Genomic DNA, 20,257 nt, shown 5'->3' with positions numbered 1-20,257 from the left:
GTCAGCATTTTCATGCTGAATAATGTCGTGCCTGGTCCCTACCAAAAGATTCTGTGGTATTTTTAAGGCAAACCTCAGATTTTTATTAATGCAGACATATAGGTTTAGACTATTTCATTAAAGAAGGTATAGCATGGCAGTCCAGGTTTGTGAATTCTGCTTCTGAAATGTTCTGTTTGCCAAGCTGGAATTAAACTGGATTTGCCAGGGCTGTCAGTGTGCTGACAATTGAGTTCTCTTCATGGAAGTGGTAGTGCAGAAACAAATATGTTAATTGCATTGCTTAATCTCAGATGGTCAGGTTTGCATGCTCCAAAGGTGTATAGTCACTCTAAAGAAAGTCTTGTAATTTCTTGTGCTTGAAAGAGGCACTTGTAAATAGTTACAAGATGCAATCACATGAGAACAGGAAGCCTCAATGGATTACTAATGAGATACAGAGCCTTTCACCTCAAGGTTGTTGTTTCTATATCTGCTTGGTAGCATTTGGAAGTGCCATCAGGCAGGTGGTTAGCGTGAAATTAGCTGGAGATCTCAGTGTTGTTAGTAAGTACATATCCACCGGAGAAAAATTGCTGTGGCTGTGGTTTGCTTTCTGGCTATCTCCTTCTTTTCCTCTAGATAGGAGACAGAATTTCTGCTGTTCTCTTGTATTGATCTGACTGGGTGAGATTAATGTGAGTCTGGCCAGCTTCACTGCTGCTGAGGACGCAGTGATGATGCTGTCAGACCCGAGACCAATGGTGTAGCCACTGGAGGGATGTCAGCAGGGGGAGGCAGCAGAGGAGTTTATGTTTAAAGGGGAATCTAGTCAAAGAACAGAGTGAGGGAGCCACTGCAACCACACAATGTCCTAGGAAGCCCTGAAAATAACAGGAATCAAACAGGCATAGGTGTAATTCTGTCTTTTTTCCATGACTTATCCAGCCAGTGTGCGTGTCATACAGACTGTGAAGGAATTCATAGCTCATTATTGACAGTGCACTTATGTGACACTAATGAAGTTGTCACCGATTCCTGCTCTTGTGATTCACTACAGATTAAACCTGACCTTTTCTTGGGTTCTCAGCACCTTCAAGCAAAGTCTGGCAGAGGAATCTGCCTTTATGAAGCTGCTGCTGCTCTGTAGAACAGCTATCACGAGCAATGCCTGTTGGTCCTTCTTGCCTTATCCCTGCTGGGATGTTGAGTGAAAGATACCAGAACTACAAGATGCTGTATATAATCTGATGATATCCATGGATTTTCAAAGTTAGTTACCATTATGACAAGCCACACTAGCAGGAATTGTTTTCTACTGAGTTAGTCAACACAGTTTTTAAAGGTGAGAAAAATAAAAAACAACTGTTGTTTTGGCATTGTTTTTGGAGAATATTACCTGAAGAAACACTTTAAAAGTTTCCCCATTGTAATGTGCACACTGCAAGAGGAAAAACGGAACCTTTTTAATTAAAGTGCCATCTCTGTGGAAAGATAGTGGAACTAATGACAAGTGTACCAGGTCACCTTTAAACTTGCTCAGACAGGGGAGATGGTGAAGCACTGCTGTTAAAGTAAATGGCTCTTGGGGGAGTCCAACCAGCATTTTATAAGTTAATGGTGTGCCCTCTCCTGCCACCTATGGCTGCTCCGTTATCCTTGACAGCAGCCATCAAATTTGCACAGCTTTAACAGGAACATCTGCTTCTCTCCCCTGGTTGTTTCCTTCACATCTGCAGTAGTTGTGACAGGGCACGTGCTCTTCTTCATTCACCCTTGTTGCTCTGACCTTTCCTGTGGCTCACTTTTTATGCTTTGCCTCCTTAATGACTGTTTTAATTCATCTCTGAGTTTGCTGATAGCCTCATTAGGGCCAAGGGACAATTCACCAGGTGAGGAAGCCTGTTGTTTTCCAGGAAGAGTAAAAGTTTGTCAAATCTGACGAGCTAGCCTGGATACTTCTGAAAGACAATTTCACCACATTGTTTCTGCAACTTGCCCAGTTGTGACAAGTGTTCTCCAGTGAATGAATTATGTCCCCTTTGCTGGCTGATCTCTTGGATTTATTTCTTTTGGCCAAGATCCAGGTGTTTTCCTGTTGTTTAAACATCTCATTTCCAATAATTTCAAATAGATTTCATTGCCAACATAAGAACTGGACATCTAAAAGCCCTTGGGAATATGAGACTTCCTCTTCAATTCTACCTCTGTTGAGCTTCAATCCAGATACACTTTGACAAGTGTCCTGGGGCTAAGCCAGTGACTGTTTGCTACATGCAGGTGTAGAAAAGTGCTGTTATTGCAGCTGTGACATCACAAAATAAATGCACTCTGTTATCAGGGAGCAGATTTCTGTCTCGTGGTAGAAAACCCCCTTCCAGATACAACAATCTGCAGGAGTTGAGAGGCTTCTTAGGCATCTTTGAATGATGACCCTGAGGCTTGGATATTCCTGGACTAAACTGTCAAGACTTTCTCACAGAGCTGTAGTCTCTTTTGGCAAAGCTAAAGCATGGTGTGGAGGGATGCTTCTGATGTTACTCTCGAGTTTGTTCCTGTTGTACAAGTTACAGGATACAGCAGCTTATGTACCATTTTAAAGCTATATATTAATTTTTCACTTCAAGCTGAATGGCTTAATTAAAATGGAAAATCTACTTAATCATTGTCAAGGACTATCCATTTTGGTAAGAATGGAAGAGGGCTGGGTTCTTGGATGCTTGGAGAGGGATCTGTGAACAGGAAAAGAATGTCTTAACCTCTAGTTCTTCCATTTCTGAGAAGGGTCTGTTAACACTATTTTCACTGATTCATACAGCTTTGCATAGCAATTCACATTGTAAGCCTGGGTGAAATATCTTTATTGTTGCTAGTTGCCTAATGGAAAAATCCACTTTTGTGTAGAACAAGCAGTGCACTGACTGCAAAAAAGGGCTGTTGCTGCATAAGATCATAGGGTTAATAGTATAAATAATACAGTGGAAATAAGGTGAAAGATCAGCATAAAATGAGTGTTGTGTCAGCATCCATTTGTGCATACACCTAGTTACTGAGCACAGATCTCCAGATCTGGCTCACTGAATTGTACCTCTCTGGGATTTTCTTGTGTTTCAGCCTGCAACTGAAATGTGAAAACTAAAGATTTGCACTTTTTTCCTTAGGCAAAGAAGATTAAAAAGGGAAAGTTGAGGGGCTCGAGGTCTGCACAACCTTGAATAGAAAAAGAAGTATTAATTGTGGAGCTTTGAAAAACAGTCATCAGTACGAAATAGCAAATGTTCAGTCCCTCACAACTTCTGAATTCTGATATTATTTCGTTTTAGCAGTATAAGTCAGGGTCATGAGTTACAGTGTGGGCCTATGGGAAATTGTTATCAGGTTCTGATTCTAGTTTTAGTTGATGATGTCTATATTCTTGTTGTCTCTTCCGCTGTTACAGTGTGGCATAAAATGGTGGGTAATCTGCAGGTTTATTTTTTTCCATATAATTAAAAAACCTGCTCATTCAATAATACTGACTAAAAATATCTGTTGGTATTCTGGAAACCTCACTTATGCTTTGCACTTATGGATATAATAGTTAAAATAGCCTAAGTTCAATTAGTTGTTCAGCAAGGTTGGATACAGTCTCCACATACTGAAATCATTTAAAAGTCCTCATGCCTCTCAGAATTAAAAATGCATTTGTGCAATTTAGTTTTATGACCTGTTATTGCTTAACTGGCAGCTGGATCTTATACTTGGACTGCTGCAGTGCTTTCCTTGTCCATTGCATAGGAATAAACCCAAGATAACCATTACAGCTATATAAAACCTGATATAAAATGAGGCAAACTCTGAAAATAATTAATCAGCAGTGATCAAGACATAGGGGCTTTTCCAGGGACTAAAGACCAGCTGAGGAGCTGATGGCCCGGTGCCCAGTGCATTAACTGATCTGATTGCTTGTAATGTTCCTCAAAATTCCATTTGCCTGATTTGCCCATAGCATGAAAATTTCATCACACTTCAGCAATGAAATGGATCATTCCAATTTGCAGTCTTATCCACTGGTCCTGGTTTTTTTTTTTTTTTTGCAAAAGACAGGTCTTCCAGTAGCAAAAAATACTGCTGAATGATTTTAATAAACACAGAGCAATTAATGGAAAGTGAGATTCACTGCCAAACTCAGTCTTTTAAATGAAGACTGTCAAACAGAACAACCAGAAAGACTTTCTTAAACCATACCATTTAATGACAACAGTTATTTCTGGAACTTTCTTGAGCAGATTCTCAAATGAGGGTTAACTAACAAACTCATCTGCCTACCTCTAACTGCTGAATTCGGGCACAGTCCTATTACTTTACAATCCCATTAAAGTAATTTCATTTAAAGAGGGAAACACACTTTTGCATTTAAAAAATAAACCCCATAAAAAACAGAAGTTCTTTGTACCTTGTAAATCTGAGCTGGTTTGGGTACCGAAGCAGAACAGAGTAGAAGTTCCTTTGTTTGCCCTCCTCAGTTTTACCTCATCTCACCTGGACATGAGAATTCAATTTTCACTTGAAATTAAGAAAATGCTTCTTTTCCAAACATCTTTTTTTTTTTTTCCTGGCAATTGCCATTTACTTAATGTGCAGAGCCTAATGATTTAGACAACAATTGCTGTCCCATATTCTCTAAACAAATATCATTCGTGTCTGATGAATAACCTTGAACTGGGTTAAAAATACCTGTGGCATTTAGTAGATCACAAATATTTGTTTTACACAGCTAAGGCCCAAATGATAATTTGTTATTTCAGGTGATGGAGGAATGCCCAGAATGGCACAAGGCCTAAACCCTGAAATTTATTTTGCATTTATTTATCTGCATACATGAGACAAACTTTAGAGTTTTTCTTTTTTTCTTTATTAAAAGTTTACGATAATATTAAAGTCATGCCATAGATGTGAAGTACTAAGCTGTACAAGCACAAACTGGTGAATAACTTTAAGCCTGGCCTATACGGATGTGTGTGTTTGCCTGCTCTCTTCAGGCAAGCAGAAAAGTCTAGGAAACTGGTTTAATTCTTTTTCCCTTTCCTTCATGATAAATTTGTCAAGGAAGGGACAAATGAGAGAAAAAGTGTGATCCACATGTAATAGCAAGAGTGGATGTTAATGGTACATGTGGGAAATACTTCTGTATTACAGAGCACAATATTGCTTATTATTGCAAGTTATGATGGAAAACCAGATCTGTTCCTTGTATTTTCTTGTCTGCCTTACCTAAAATAGCCACATGGTGGAAAGTTTCCTACAGGAAATGATTAGCACCACTTTACTCCAAGGTGTTTTATGAAGGTTTATGTTCTTAGATTTCATTTGTACAAATGTCATGAGTGCTTGAACCAGGACAAATATTACTGCCTGGCAGAAAGGCAGTCCTTATTGATTAACTTCAGCAGGTAGAGAGACTCGTGTTTTAATTTACTTTTGCTTCCAGGTCACTCTTCATCCACCTTTCATTTATAGCAACTTTTCCCTTCTCCCTCCCCTGTTCGTTGTCCCTGCTTTGGTCTTGGCTGTTTTGATTTATTGACCGTTCAGATTTAATGCTTTGCTCGTTGGAGTGCTTGTGTCTGATCTAAGGTCACCTACGCTACTTATTCCAGGGGACTTTAATCTCCATATGGATGTGACCTCTGACACTCGCCAAAGAATTCACTGTGTTACATGATTCTCTCCAGCTGTGTCAGCAGGTTCTTCCACTCTCACTGAAAGGTTATGCTTTCGATTTCATTAACTTTTTGGGTCTCATTTTCAGGGTTTGAGGTCACTCACCTTTTTTTTTCCAGATATACATCTAGGTCTATGGTACCCCTAGGGTTCCTCTCAAATTGGTTGCTACTTTTGAGAGTTGTTTTCCTCAGGTGTCATGTCTTGCCCAAAACAGGTTGAAGTAGCTCAGTGCTGGTTCCCTGGTTATCCTGTTAAAATGCTGATTGTGATTTTTGCACATGCCTTACTACTGGCTTCCACTACAAGCGCTAATGTCTTGACTGCAACAAAGGCTGTATCTTTATGAGCTGTGAGAAACTCTTCGGTTTGAAACCTGCACGCTGTGTGAACATCAACCTCCATTCCTTATCTGGAAGATTGTTGGATCTTTGCTTGGTTTTGTTACAGATATTAGCTGTAGTAATCACAATACTTGTATGTATTTGAGGAATGTGAGAGTAATGGATACAAACTGGATTGCTTTCTTTCTTTTTTTTTGGGGGTGTGCGAGCTACTTCTTACTTTGCCTCTTACCATGGGCAAATGATTATAGGAAGATATTTCTTGTCTATTTATCTTCAGAGAAGTTGAACTAGCCTCTTGTGGCAGTTCTGGACTATCTCTGAACAGTCCTTACTGCCAACAAGTGAAAAGGTAAAACTTTAAAAGTGAAACTGGACTGAATTGTGTATGCAGAGACAATTTATGAGAAAGCATATACAGAAGTATTGTATATCCTTCAGGATGGAAAGCATCCAAGTCAGGACCTTGTTGACATGGATACGAGATTATTACAGAAAAAAATCCAGTGGCTGATGGAATGGTAGAGAAAAGCTCTGCTGAAATGCTCAGCCTAGAAGACGGTGTGTTACCTTCCAAGTGACTTTTAGCTTCTCTTGAGAAGAGCTGTCATGTTTAGAAACACACATTCTCCCTTCCCCCCCCCCCAGAAGCCACTCCATGAGCTGGAGAGGTTCTCATAAATATGACAGATAACATTTGCCAGTTTTCATGCTTTTATTTCCTTTAATATATATCTTTCTAAGAGTATTTGCCTCTTGGTGTGTGAATCTCCATGTTCATATATCTGTAAGCAAAAACCAGCATGAAATGAAGGTGGAACAGGTGATGAACTGCCACCAAGCTTTTCAGAGGTCTTTCCTCTTCCAAACAGTATCAGTACTGACCTCTAAACTCACTTTTTTCTCTTACTATTGTTTGCAACATTAGGTTCCATAGTCATTCATCTTCCTATTGACAGCCATACTCTTACTCTATAAATAAATGATGCAGTTGATTTTGTGCAGACCAAGCTTGCTGGTTTTGAGGCTTACTAAAGAATGTGCTGAGCTAGGGTCATATTGTCCTAGTATCTAGATGTGCTGTTCTCCAAAGCACTAGTTGCTTTCTTCTTCAAAGAGGGCAGAGATAAAAATTCCCTTTAAATGTGTCTTTTCTGTATGCTTCTTAACTAAGAAACTAGAAAAAGAGGAGGTTATTCAGCATTTCTGATGAAGGCATGCTGCCTGCATGTATATTGCATTGAAAGAGTACTCCTTGGGAGTGATTAGAATTAGTCACAGAGATGAAATGGATGTGGATAGAATTGGCTAGCAACCTTCTGAAAGCCTTCCTCTTTCTTTGATATTTTCCTTGTAGTTTTGAAGTACATCACTATGAAGTTTGATATTTTATTAACAATAATTGTATTTCCCTCTTTTCATTTGAGGATTTCAAAGAGTTTTAGAAGCATTAATTGCATATCTGCCCCCTGACTTCTATGAAGAAAGTGAAAATAAGGTCTTGTCAAATATGTTAGTTGAAAAAAAATGTATTAAACTGAGAATAAGCAGCTCAGTTGTGATTATTAAGTCAACTCTGTTCACAACACTTGTACTGGCTTGTAACGTACAAGCCTAGTAACTTCCTAGTTTGTACATTCTTGTTCTTCAGAGATGATGGCTGCCTCTCTGAAAACTGTAAAGATTGCTGAGCAGCTCTGCATAGAACCATCTTCTGGGCTGGAAAGCCCACTAAGAAATGGTCAGAGAGCCTTGGTGCAGCCAGTCACTGAGGCATTAAGAGGCATTCTGAACTTGGGCACATGTTATTATCTGTACGTACCTCATCATGGAAGGCAGCAAAATTTATATTTTTTATATTAATATGTAATACTTGTATTAATATGTTTATTTATTTATATTTATCAGGGAGTGTCCTGGAAGCTGCTTCCATTAGGAAACCCTATCCCATTATGTCTGTGCCCTGCATGGGGAGGTAGGGAAAGTGTTCTTAGTGAACTTGAATAGCAGTGGTATTTCTAGGGAAGATAAACTGTAAAAGAATTGGGATATGGAGAGTAATACATGTGCCAGACTCCTGATCAGAGGTAACCCAGAGCCTCATAGTCTTCGACATTCATACTCTGTCCTCCACAGTGCCTGGCTGGCAGGCATTCCCTCTTCAGTATGCAGAAGGTGTTCTATGATGGGAACCTTTCTCTGGTACTGTTGCTGATAAAATGTATTTCTCCTTGGAGAGTTTTCTTATTTAAATGTGAAGATGTAACTGAATTTAAACTGCAAATATTGACAACCCTTAAGCTGAACATCTGAATAGGTTTACAGGTGAAGAGCTATAAATTTGGGCTTTTTATAAGTGAGCCCAAAGGGGCTTTGCTCTTCACAGCCTGGCTTTCTGTCTCTCACTGTAGTTCTCATCAGGAAAGCCATTTCAGAGTGTCCAGCGTTGAATTCACTTACTGTGATCTTTACACTTTAAAAATCCTTCATTCCCTGCTCCTCTAATGCTTTGCTTCCTGAGAAACCAAAAATGAGATGGAAAGCCAGCACGTTAACACTTGGCATTTGTTTAGCACCTGCTTGCAGATGTGTCTGAATATTAAGAAGAAATGTGCATGGCGTTCAACAGAATAAAAGGTGTTCAGATGTGCGTGAACAAGCAGGAGGAAATATAGATGTGAACATGTAGGAGGGGAAAGACTATTACAAGGGCAATCCAATTAATGCAAATGATGCATGCAGATGTCTTTGGCTTTTTTTAGTACCTTTCACTGGTATACTCCATATGAGCTAGGGACCGGGGACGAGAGCGCTGTCTTCCTCTGCATGGCAGCAGTACTTTCAAACCTTAGCATCACACTCCTGCCTGCAGATGATGAGGGGACACTTTCTCTTACTTGCCTGTGTAGCTTTGAAACATGAACAGTAAAACAGCTACTCAAACAAAAGATGCATTCATGAGGTAACTAGATTTGCCTTCAGCAAACATCTGTGTACCTGTTGACTCCTGGCACTTCAAGGGAATACTGTTATTGCTTTAGAATTCAAACATGATAACTGAAAGAGAGTCCCAGTTTTTTTAGGCTGTATGCTCAGGGCCAGCCTGTTTGATTTACTTTGGCATTGACTTAACAGGACTGTTCACCTAAAGGAAGCGGGATTAGGGTTTGAAAATAGACATTCAGCTACATATTGATCGCTGGAGCTGGATCTAGTCCTCCATCCTCATGATGCACCTTCTGAAAAAATGGCTTCTACGCTTATCTTGGCAACTGATATATTGTGAATGATGACTTTTCTTAAAAAGAGGACCTGTCCGCTTGGTTTTTCAGATGAGGCACATGGCAAACTCAAGTATATGGCCTGAGCAGTCCCAAAGTTTTACTTTTTCTTCCTTCCCTTATAAAATCTCCTTCTCAAGAGACAGTCCAGGTGGTGACCCTGCTCTCCTGAAGTCAACAGAAACTTTGTTGTTGATTCTGGTGGATGCAGGCCCATCACCTTAAGCACTACAGGAAACCCATGAAAATTTCCCCTGCTTAATCCAAAGAGTTTTGGCTAGGGCTGTAGATCTAATAAATAAATACATTATTTTTGAATTAAAAACCTCTTTTCACAAAATCTTTTCTGTCAACCCCTGGCCATCTGCTTATCATCCCCAAGCATTGTCATGCAATGTGTTTTATAGACCAATATTTTGAAATGCAGTGGCATGGCCAATTTACTTTCTCTGTTTGTGTATTTATTGTCCATATTAACTTACAGAGAAGTTTCTGTCCTACAAGCTGGTAGCTGCTTTCATTTTTTTTTTTTATGTTTATTCTGATATGGGTATTGGGTACTTGCATGAAAATTCGGAGTCTGCCAATAGCTTATTATTACTGTGTAAGATACTTCTATGCTGTCTTCAACATTTTTAACATTCTGTAAAATACCTTATGCATTCTTCTGCTGTAGCATATTCTGCTTAAAAGTGCAGTGGAGTTTTTCCTCAGGGAAAAAGAAAAAGCAGCCCCGAAAGATCCTTATATATATATATATTTTTCTTTTACTGCGTTGTGTGTGTTGAGTGCACAAATAGAAAACTAAATTTCCTTTCCTGGATTGCATATACGTAGATTCTTGTCCATTGAGGTTGTTATGGGTACAAATTTGGCAACAGAAGTTGGACAGCACTTTAGTTAAAATACTTGGTCAAACCAAAACACAAGCAAGCAAAGGAACATTGCCAAGGAAACCTTTTAAAAAGTTATGTATTATATATTTAAATACTGTCCTTTTATTTTTGACACACCCCCCCCCCCCCCCCCACACACACACACACACTTAGAAGCCTAAATTGCACTGCTAACTCTTTTGGAGGTTGAAGATTTCTCACTTACTCAACTCATTGAAATTTTGGCCCCCAAAATACAGTGATCTTAGTCACTCAATGACATTTCATCAATAAGGATGTGAGCTTGGCCATATTGCACCAGACCTAGGTGTTCTATATCTTAAAATTCTGTGTCTGGTATTAGTAACTGATGCTATAAAGCCCACACCCCCACCTCCACCCCACACCCCACCACACCTCCCCCCCCCAAAAAAAAACACAGCAAGGGAAGCATGAAGTGAGTATGAAACAGGGCAATCCCCCAGGCTTGCCACTTGAGGATTGTCTGTTTCTGAGGAATGCTCTCCCTTTTACCTTCTATTCTCCCATCTTCTGTGCCTTTGATATTACCCCCACCTACACCAATATCTGTACTGCAGTCTCTTGTCATATAAGGAGCCTGTACTGCTTTGATGGTGAATATTTTTATTATTCTCTGTGTTGTCTCTCTGTCTAGCTCACTTATTAAAAAACTCACCCTGTTCTGTAGTGCTGTTAATTTACAAGGCGCTTTACAAACACTGATAAGGGCCATCCAAGGCTCTACTCTAAATAAGACTAGACAAATGAAAGATGAAGCACTTGAAGGCTATTCAGGAAAGTGAGGACATGGAAATGACTTATGCAAAGAGGAGAGGGGTTTTGTGAAATGGGGTTTCTGAGAAAGCATTTTACACAAGGCAGAGAGTAAGTTTGGCAGTGGAGAAAAATGGTCAGGTGCAAGGAGCAGTGGACGTAATATATGAAGGTAGGAGCAAGGAAAGGAGAGGAAGGATAAAATAAACTCGGAAATAGGGAACAGTGAGTCGTGAGGAAATCCACTTGAGAGGAAAGCAGTAATTTGAGTGTGAGTATCTCAGGTTTCTTCAAAATGGTCTGGGATAAAATTTGAGAAATCCTTATAGTTTGTTGGGTTGCTTTGTTTTCTTGTCTATTAACAAAACTTGACTATCTATGACACCTTTTCAGTCTACTTTGCTCTTAGCCCACACGCAATGATAGACATAGGTAGTGGTGCTTACGTGTATGTTAGAAAGTTTCCCTATTATTTAGATAAGTCTCCCTTGCACTAAATATTACCCAATCCATTGTGTTCACTTATGAGGGAAGGAATTAAATATAAAACCTGATGCAAGACAGGAAGCCAAAGGCAGGAAGGGTGTGCTCTGTCTCTGCATGTCTCCTTCTCTAATCCATCTAATTGACTACTCCAATCTCTTTTTTTCCCTATGGCTTTGTAAACGCCAGGGAAGATAGATTGAAAAATTGACTTGTTATGATGAACTTATCTTTATTAATAAGAATAGAATAAACTTGGGGAATAACTGAGAGTCTACAAGATGCTTTGCCCCTTTGTCTTCCTGGGACGTTTGAGAGATTCAGTATCTTGTATGAACTGGCTTTTTCTTGGTGCACTGATGTTTTGGTTTGCTCTCCATCACTTATCTCTGCAATTAATAGGCCAGCACCAAGTCAAGCAAGGGACATGTGAAGTTGTGGCAGTGCATCGTTGCTGCAATAAGAACCGTATTGAAGAACGATCACAAACAGTCAAGTGTTCCTGCTTCCCGGGGCAGGTGGCAGGTACAACAAGGGCTCAGCCCTCATGTGTGGAAGGTAAGCAGTCTTCTGCTCGCTCATAGTTCATTAAGATTGAGAGTTTGTTCTCCTTGATTATTTGACTTCCCACTGCCTCAAAAGTATAATCCTTCCTTTTGTTAATTTTGGAGACATCTCTGTGCATTGATGATAATGAGCCTGTGCATAAATCTGGATGTAATTAATCCCCTTAATATATGTACTCGTCTATTTCATGTCTGTGCCAATAAAACTCAGCTTTTTCACACAAGAACTGTTTAAAACTAGTCTGAGAACAGCATAAGCCAAGAAATTCAAGCTTATAATATTAACTCTTCCAGATGTCTTTAGACTTATTAACTTGGCTTAAAATAATAATAATATAATAAATGCAGCCCTAAGACTGAGCATGCAGATAGTGCTGAGACATCTGAGTTTGAGAGCTGTTCTCTAGATGAATGTTTTATCATTTTATGTGCCAGATGGTCTCTTATGCTGGGCATCAGTGTAACAGTGATGCCCCATGTCTATTCAGTTTCACGTGTTGTAACCCCAAATACTTCAGTATACACTGCTATACAGGACACAGTGTCTGAGCTAGAGCACATGCCTGATGAAGCAAAAATGTGGTACAGTTGCCTTAGTCTGTCACCTTCCTGAGTGATGGACTCTAGCTGGACTCCTCACAGGGTTCAATGTTGGCATCCTTACGCTTTTAGCAGTATAACTCATTTGAAATTAAATTTATTATATACACTAAAGACAAAATCTTACCTTGATCATGATGTTGACCAGGCATCCTGAGGCTATATAAAACTTGCCTCCTCAACATTCATTCTGCACTTCACCCTAAATTTCCTCTCTGGCTTACCAGCAGTTCAGAAACTGTGGGTTACCCTTCTTCCTTTTCCACCATCAGAATCTATTCACTGGAGAGGCTGCTGATCTTGTTAACTTAGAAAGCAGGTTACTGGATCCCCTATTTCATGAATTCATAAGCAAGACTCTTCTGTTTTCCTTCTTTTTCACACAAAAATTGCAACTACTTCAAGTTAAATATAAAAGAAAAACCTTCAAAGGTATTTAGTTTTAAACATAAAACTCAAAATACATGTGATGTCTGATTTATTTTTTTATCTTTTTTAAATCTATTACCTGTTTTAAGAACCTCTTATTTAAGAAAGGATTTTTAAAATTATTATTTACATGCTTAGCATTTTCATGCCTTGTAATTCAGGAACACAATCAGCTTTAACTGTGCAATTTGTTAAGTAGTTTTCTTGTCAGATTAGAAGTACATTCTGTATTTTTAGGTGACACATCAAACAGCAGAAATACTTTTGCATATACAACAGATATTAAAAGTCACGCATTGTTTTAAACTTCCTTAAGGATTGCAAAGGTGACACTCATTCTATGATAGATATAAATGTACAATATCTTGAAGCTTAATTCAGTCAATGCAAATAGTTGCTGAAAGAATTTAGTAGCTGTTTTTTCTTCAAGTATAGTTGAAATTAAGTGCAACAAAATATTATGAATGTAAGATTTTGGTTTCTAAAGTAGAACCCTTTGATTCTACCTCAACCCTTAGGGTAACGCTTTAGCACACTTTGCTTATTTTTGCAAGTATCTGGGACTACAGTCAGTTGCTGTAGCACAGAAACGATAATTATCTTTCCTTAGCCTCAGGATTAGATGTTTTCTCCTGCTTTGTACATATCCTTCAGTAGGCTTCTATACCATAGAAACCAGAAACAGTTGATGCCTCAAATTTGCATATTTCATTTTTATATAGACATTTTATTTTCTTTTCCAGCACTTTTTTCCTGAACACAGGGCTGTTTATTTTGCCTATATTTTGCCCTGAGATTAAAGGGAACAACATGCACAAAGCAGAGTTACTTTTCCTGCCAAAAGAAAAGATTATATAGAGCAGCTGACTTGTAGCATTCTTTTAAAGCATTTTCTTTGAACTTCAGACCCCATCCAGTAGTAGTTATCACTACAGTAGGGCAGCAATTTTTTCTGTGCTGTTGATTAGGCATGGCATGCATGTGGTGGTTGGTACCTACAGTTCCTACACAGAATCATAGAATGTCTCAAGTTGGAAGGGACCCAGAAGATCCTGTTTTTTAATTTAGTTGAGTATTTCCTTAGTTTTCTCAGTCTTGAAGCATATGGGTCTCCTGACCTAAATCCCACTGGCTTTCAGCGACAGCTTGTTTGTTAATTTAGGTGGGGTAGAGCCTACTTCATCAGGCAGAGCTGCTAGTTGATAAGTATTGGGCATTGTGGACTTTCATATATATAGGCCATGAAAAAGGCTTATGAAGCCCATCATTACATTTTTTAGCATCAGCCATAGGCCAGCCAGATATTTACATTCTGAAATAGGTTGACAGATGCTAAAGAATTTTACACAAGTTCAGATTTAAAGCAGCAGTTTATTGGAGCAGCACTGCACATAAGGCTAAGCCTGGCTCAAAGAAGTAGTGAATGTATATACCAATATTCACAGCTACCTAAATTTCAGGAAGGCTTCTTATTTGAGCCATGTCAGAATGGAGTTTTGAGTAATTACTTTTGAGCATACACCTATACATAGAAGTGACATTTTTTTCCTCAAGATATGTGCTATGGAGGAAATCAAGTACTTGTGTTACCGAAGAAATAGACATCCAAGTGAGTTCCAAGGAAAAGGTGCTGAAGTGGTACATAAAGGAAAATAAAAGCTAGTTAAATCTTGCAAATACATGAAATGAAAGTCTTTACTGTGATTGCTCCAAATCAGTCCTTTCCCATGTTGTGCAAGTAACACTGTGTCGTGGCACCTAACTGACATTTATAGAGTGCTTTGCATTTCGAGAGTGCCTTTCACCTCAGAAACTTTAAATATTGGCAGTAAAAGTCAAAGTACTTCATTTAAAAAGGATATGGAGGTGAAAATCAATGTTTGTTATAGACTGAGATCTTCCTAGCATTTTTACAAGCACAGTATAATCACTCGTAGGCTAGACGAGAGAACAGGGCAAAAACTCTTTGGATATTCAGAATGTTTTTTTATCTTTTGCCCATGTTAACATACTTACTTAGATAGTTGCATTTTGGATGCATCCAACAAGCAATTCTGTCATTTGTATATTTTAACTTAGTTGTGAAAGCTATTGACAAGCACTGGCAAACAAAAGAGCACAGCTAGTTCTTCTGTACACATGCACACCTCATTTTCCTGAGGGTTATTTGAGCTTCCAAGCACAGGCCCATCTGATACTTTGGGAAATGCTGCTGTAGATAAATTGAGCCAGTACACTCAGAAAAAAGCAAAGCATGCACAAAAAAGCATTTAAATATGCAGAGAGGATATATCACACAGTCTCTGTACCCTGCTTTGAGTTGTAGCAATAGTTATTTGAATGCAGCTACAGAAAATTTTGTTTAGTAAAGGTCAACCCACTTTTCTGTCAATGAATGAATTACATTGAAAGTAGTCGTGAGGTTTTGTTTATACCCATTTTCTTTATGGAAATAAATATCCTTGAGTAAGTACCTCCAGCTTGTCTAACAGCTACTGCCAAGGAGATAAAACATTAATAACTTGTGTCTGTGGAGTAGCTATCTTAGCTAAGTGCATTAAATGCCTCTAAGTAAATCATCGCTAGCCAAGTCATCTTCCATCCAGGCAATTCTATTATTCTTAGAATTTATGAAGAATCATACAGATTGGAAGAAAATGCGAATAGAACTGAAGAATTGTTTCAGAATTTTCTGTAGGGCCAAAGAGCTGCAATGAAGGAAAAAGACAATTTTGGCTGATAGCCCATCTGTGTTACAGACTGAAAGGAAGAGAGCATATAGAAACAAGAACACAAAAATCCAATACATAAGAAACAGATAAGAGAAGAAATAGTTAAGAAGATTTATCTCCCACTGTTTTTGAATGGTTCTCAGAATACTTGGGAACCATGCTAATGCCATGTTAGTATTCAAAGAATAAAGGGAAATAGACAGTAGAATGCATAGTATACTGAATTTTTTTATGGAAGAAACCTTAACCCAGTGGAGTAGGAAAGACATCTGTATTTGTCCAGACTAAAGGCAGTATGAATTTAGTTGTTCAAGCAGAGCACACAGAAATCCTTAAAAAAGAAATTATTGGCCCATAATGCATGAAATATTACATTGTTAAGGCATATCAATATCACAGCTCTTTTGGTAAGTAACAGATTGGAGAGGTATTTTCTAACTTATTGCTAACTGAAGAGAGTGCTAAGCAACATCTACTAATATTAAACTTTTTCCCCATTCTGACCTTGAGGTCCTGACAAGCTGGCTTGTACGTCTCTGGTCAGTTGCTGTAATTCAAAATGTATTTCAGAGTACTTGGGGGTATTCTAGAAGAGCACTAGTACTGTGTCAGTTTTGAAAGCGTAGGCAGCATTGTCTAGATACTTAGGCACAACTAAGGCTGATCTCGACCCTGTGTGGCTAACTGAGAAGCTGATGTGGTATCGAATGAGCAAGGAATTCCTGGAGTAAAGACCACAGAACTTTATGTAGTTTTCTGAAAAGAGATTTGCCAGACCCAACTGATTTCATTTTCTGAGGAGTTTCTGAGACTCAATACAGATAGTTTTGGGTTTAAAATATTTAAGCCCAGGTTTTCCAAGTTACCTTGGAAGATAATGTAAAATTTACTTAATGAAAGGTTTGGTTACTAAATACATTTGAGGATTTAAATCTTTTTCTTCCCATACCTACTTGGATTTCACAATGCACCTGACACTGCAACATTTTCAACAGTGGCATGAAAGCAAATATAGAATCTCGCCTAACAAAAAGCTTATGTTTGGGCTTCATCTGGTGGGGCAAAGGAGTAATTAATGACAAGCACAAGGCAGTCTAGAAGCATAGTCCTACTCGCAGGAAGTGGAACATCTTTGAAATGACTGCATTAATAAAGACAAATGAATTGTGGTGTGAAACTGAAGAAGTTCAATCAGCTCAGCTTATCAGGCAGAATATTGAAAAGTTACTGGATTGCAGCACATAATACCTTCACAGGGAGAAAATTATGATTACTAACAGGTGCTGTAATGTAAGAGTAGAAAGTATGCCGAAAAAGGTGGGAAGAGGCAAAAACCTAAGTCAGTGTGTTTCATGCTGAGATGGTTTAACTGTCAAAAAAAATACAGTAGGAGAAGTTTCTTCACCTTTTCCAGATTGGGTGTAGCCAAACACAATTGGGTGCACAACCAGTGAATTGCGTGAGGCAAGATGAGATGATGTATTGACACCTAACTCTCTATGAACCTACTCTTTCCATGGTGTCACACTACCTAGGGAGTGGTGTCAGCAGAAGATTTATTTCTCAAAGGGTTTCTGGCTGCTTTCCAGCAAATCAGCTGGCTAATGTCAAACTAAAGCAGTCTGCCTTCGTGTGGGTGGTTGTGTATGAGAGTGACATAGCTGCTCTGGTTTAAACCTCTCTGAGAGTGCCTCTATTTGAAAAGAGAATGAAACTGATATCCTCCAGGGAGTTGCACAGGGACAATGATAGTCAAAGAACTCTAGCTCTGAAGAGGAGCCTAATGGCTGCAATGGAGAATTTTAATGGACTAATCTCAGGAGTCTGTTCTACACAAATAACTACAGCCCATTAGGACGTACAGACCAGCAGATTGAACATTACAACCACAAAGAAATTGGACATGAAACAGACGTAAGAATTAGTGGATTCTAGGTGCCTGTGGGACACAGGGGAGCAAGAGGTGGTTTTCAAGGTCTGAAGCTGAACTTTTGTTTTTAAGGTAGCACTAAATACGTGAAAGCATGCTCACATGTCAGAGTTCAGGTGAAGCCTCAGCATGTCACCGCATTCACACTCACAACAGTACTGTGCAGAGCTGTGTAATGCAGTAGCTGGGCCTCCCAGGAGCACTTGCTGGCTTTGAAGCAAAGCTCTGAAGATACAGGTAGCTTGCTACCAGGATCTTCTGCTTGCTTAGGGACCTCTGCACATGCCCTTGGTCTTCTTGAATCTGGCCTTCTAGGCTTGCTCTTGTTTACCTGAAATAAATGTGCTATAGAAATTGAAAAAAATACAGTAAGTAGCAGAATTAAAATGGGTGAGTAGCCCATAGATCTGGAGTGGAAACGATCTCTCACCTCCTAGGAAGCATAGTCAAGTTTCACTCATTTTGTCAACAGTCAATCAGCACCAAGGATCTAAGAACCAAATGGTTGGTGAAAGGAGTTATAAATTTATTTTATACATTTATGAGATTGGAAGAATAGTTTAGACAAGCTAAACTGGTATTCCAGAAGTATATTTTTCATAGTGCTTTTCACATAGGCTTAGAGTGAAAGTGTAAAACAAAGTAATTGAATGAACATTTCAGCAATATCTTGATGTCAGCTTGCCTGCTTGTCACCCTAATTGAAAGATTGCAGAAGTATGAATCTACCTTGAAATTAAAAGGAGAATAAGTGATTTATAAGCAGTAGACTAAATTTTTTTTGTTCATCTCTTTTGGATGTCGTAGCTTTTAAAGCATGCAATTCAATATTTTGTGTGCATAGTAGCACAATGTACATGAACTAAATCAAGATTTTAAGCCATATTTTATTTTGAAATCCAATTTAGATTATGAGAGATTGTGAACTGATATATTTCATGGTAATTTTCTGTGATTTGAGGAATTTCATGAGCAGTGAAAAGCAGAACTTCATGCAGATGTTTGCAGCTGTTTGTGGGAAAGTATATCTGTTGTTAACAGCAGTATTATGAAGTCATGACTACATTTGTAGAAATAACAACCATGGTGTTATTAATGGAAACTGGCTTAAGGATTTGAAAATTAATAAATTTGCACAGTTAAGGTGTATTATGGTAGTGTTCCAAACAAAACTGCAAAACTGGCAGTGTAATTGCAAGTAGATTTTTAGTTAATAATCTAATGCTTTCCAGTGGTTTCCACATTCTTATCTGCACTATTTGCTGACAGGCTTCACATGCTTACATCTCTGTGCAATTCTATTTTCTCACCCAGTGAAGGGAGAAACTGGCATTTCTTCATCCAGTCTTGCATACGCATATCCAGGTTAAACAAGAAGCTTTAGTTTCACTCTGCCTTATAGCAGGTACTTAACTGAAGCATATAGATGAAGGAGGCAGGTCATCTTTGGAGTCAGTTGAGATGGCAAGGCACTTCCAGAGATCAATTCAAATGCTGGAATCAGTCTCTGGTGGTGCTTGCCTGTCTTCACCATTTGCATATAGGATTTACCCTTCTGTGGTTGGTTGTGTGTAGCCCATTTTTAGCTCAACTGCAATCAGTGTGATTAACTATTAAAACAGTAACTGGTGGTTCTACCTTTTGAAATCAAACAATTGAACACTGCATAGATAACCTCCTTACTGAAACCAACAGTAATTAAAACCAGATTGTCTTCTGTTTCTCTTTCCTATTTCTTTTTCTAGCTTCCATTGTCCTACAGAAGTGGTGGTGTCATATGAACCCCTGTTTGGATGGAGAGGACTGTAAAGTACTACCAGACTATTCAGGTTGGTCTTGCAGCAGTGGAAATAAAATCAAAACCACAAAGGCAAGTACGGAGATCACCTATATTTAAAGGTGGCAGTCTGCTGAGAGCACTTATTGCATTGCAACTGTGGGTATGAGCACCAGCACTAGGCTCCTCAATTGTTCTCAGAGAGGGAAATATTGCATTAGAACTTCACTGTCAACCTAGTGAAGTTACTGGATGCTGGAAACAAACTGAAGAAAGGCCTGATTCAGTCTTTAGTGAGCAATGAAGCTATTACATTGTGACTAGGGCTAGAGGGATAATTGTGTTCTGGGATTAACTCTTTAATTTGCAGGCAGTGTATATGGATCCAAGGTCTTTATCAGCATCATCTGAAGTTAGAATCCTGTGCTACTGGAAAGCCCTTTTACCTTTTCAAAGCAGCAGCCTGTCTTGGGAGTTACTGAGAATTTGCACTGAACGTCAGTAGGAACTATGGGACTTAGCACCACTGGAAATCAGTTTGGTTTAGATTGTTTCTAGTTACAGGCCACCCTGTAGATAGCCTATTTCTTAAAAAAACCCCTTTGCTATGCCAGCCTATTTCTTAATTAATGAAGAGCAAAGAGAAAATATCATGTCTTCTGTCTGCTTAAAATCTAGAATGAGTTCAGTGCATTGAAGTTCAATAAGTCATAGCAAACTGCATATTGAAATATATCATAAAACAGAAGTCTTTATCATGCAA

General features: G+C 38.7%; 1 protein-coding gene across 1 annotated transcript in view; it reads left to right on the top strand.

Annotated features, from left to right (window-relative positions):
• Positions 1-19,614, top strand: part of TAFA4 (TAFA chemokine like family member 4) — a 74,079-nt gene extending 54,465 nt beyond the window's left edge. Inside the window, exons 4-5 of the mRNA XM_057422993.1 lie at positions 11,863-12,018; positions 19,463-19,614. Coding sequence (XP_057278976.1) covers positions 11,863-12,018; positions 19,463-19,614 — 308 coding nt within the window. The remainder of the gene's footprint in view (positions 1-11,862; positions 12,019-19,462) is intronic.
• Positions 19,615-20,257: the final 643 nt, after the last annotated feature.

This window comes from Pezoporus wallicus, unplaced genomic scaffold (genome assembly GCF_028554395.1).
Source record: "Pezoporus wallicus isolate ANWC-B61680 ecotype Strahan unplaced genomic scaffold, APGP_CSIRO_Pwel_v1 contig_7073, whole genome shotgun sequence".
NCBI lineage: Eukaryota > Metazoa > Chordata > Aves > Psittaciformes > Psittacidae > Pezoporus > Pezoporus wallicus.
Note: the sequence above shows the minus strand (reverse complement) of the source record. Positions and strands in the feature narration are given on the sequence as shown.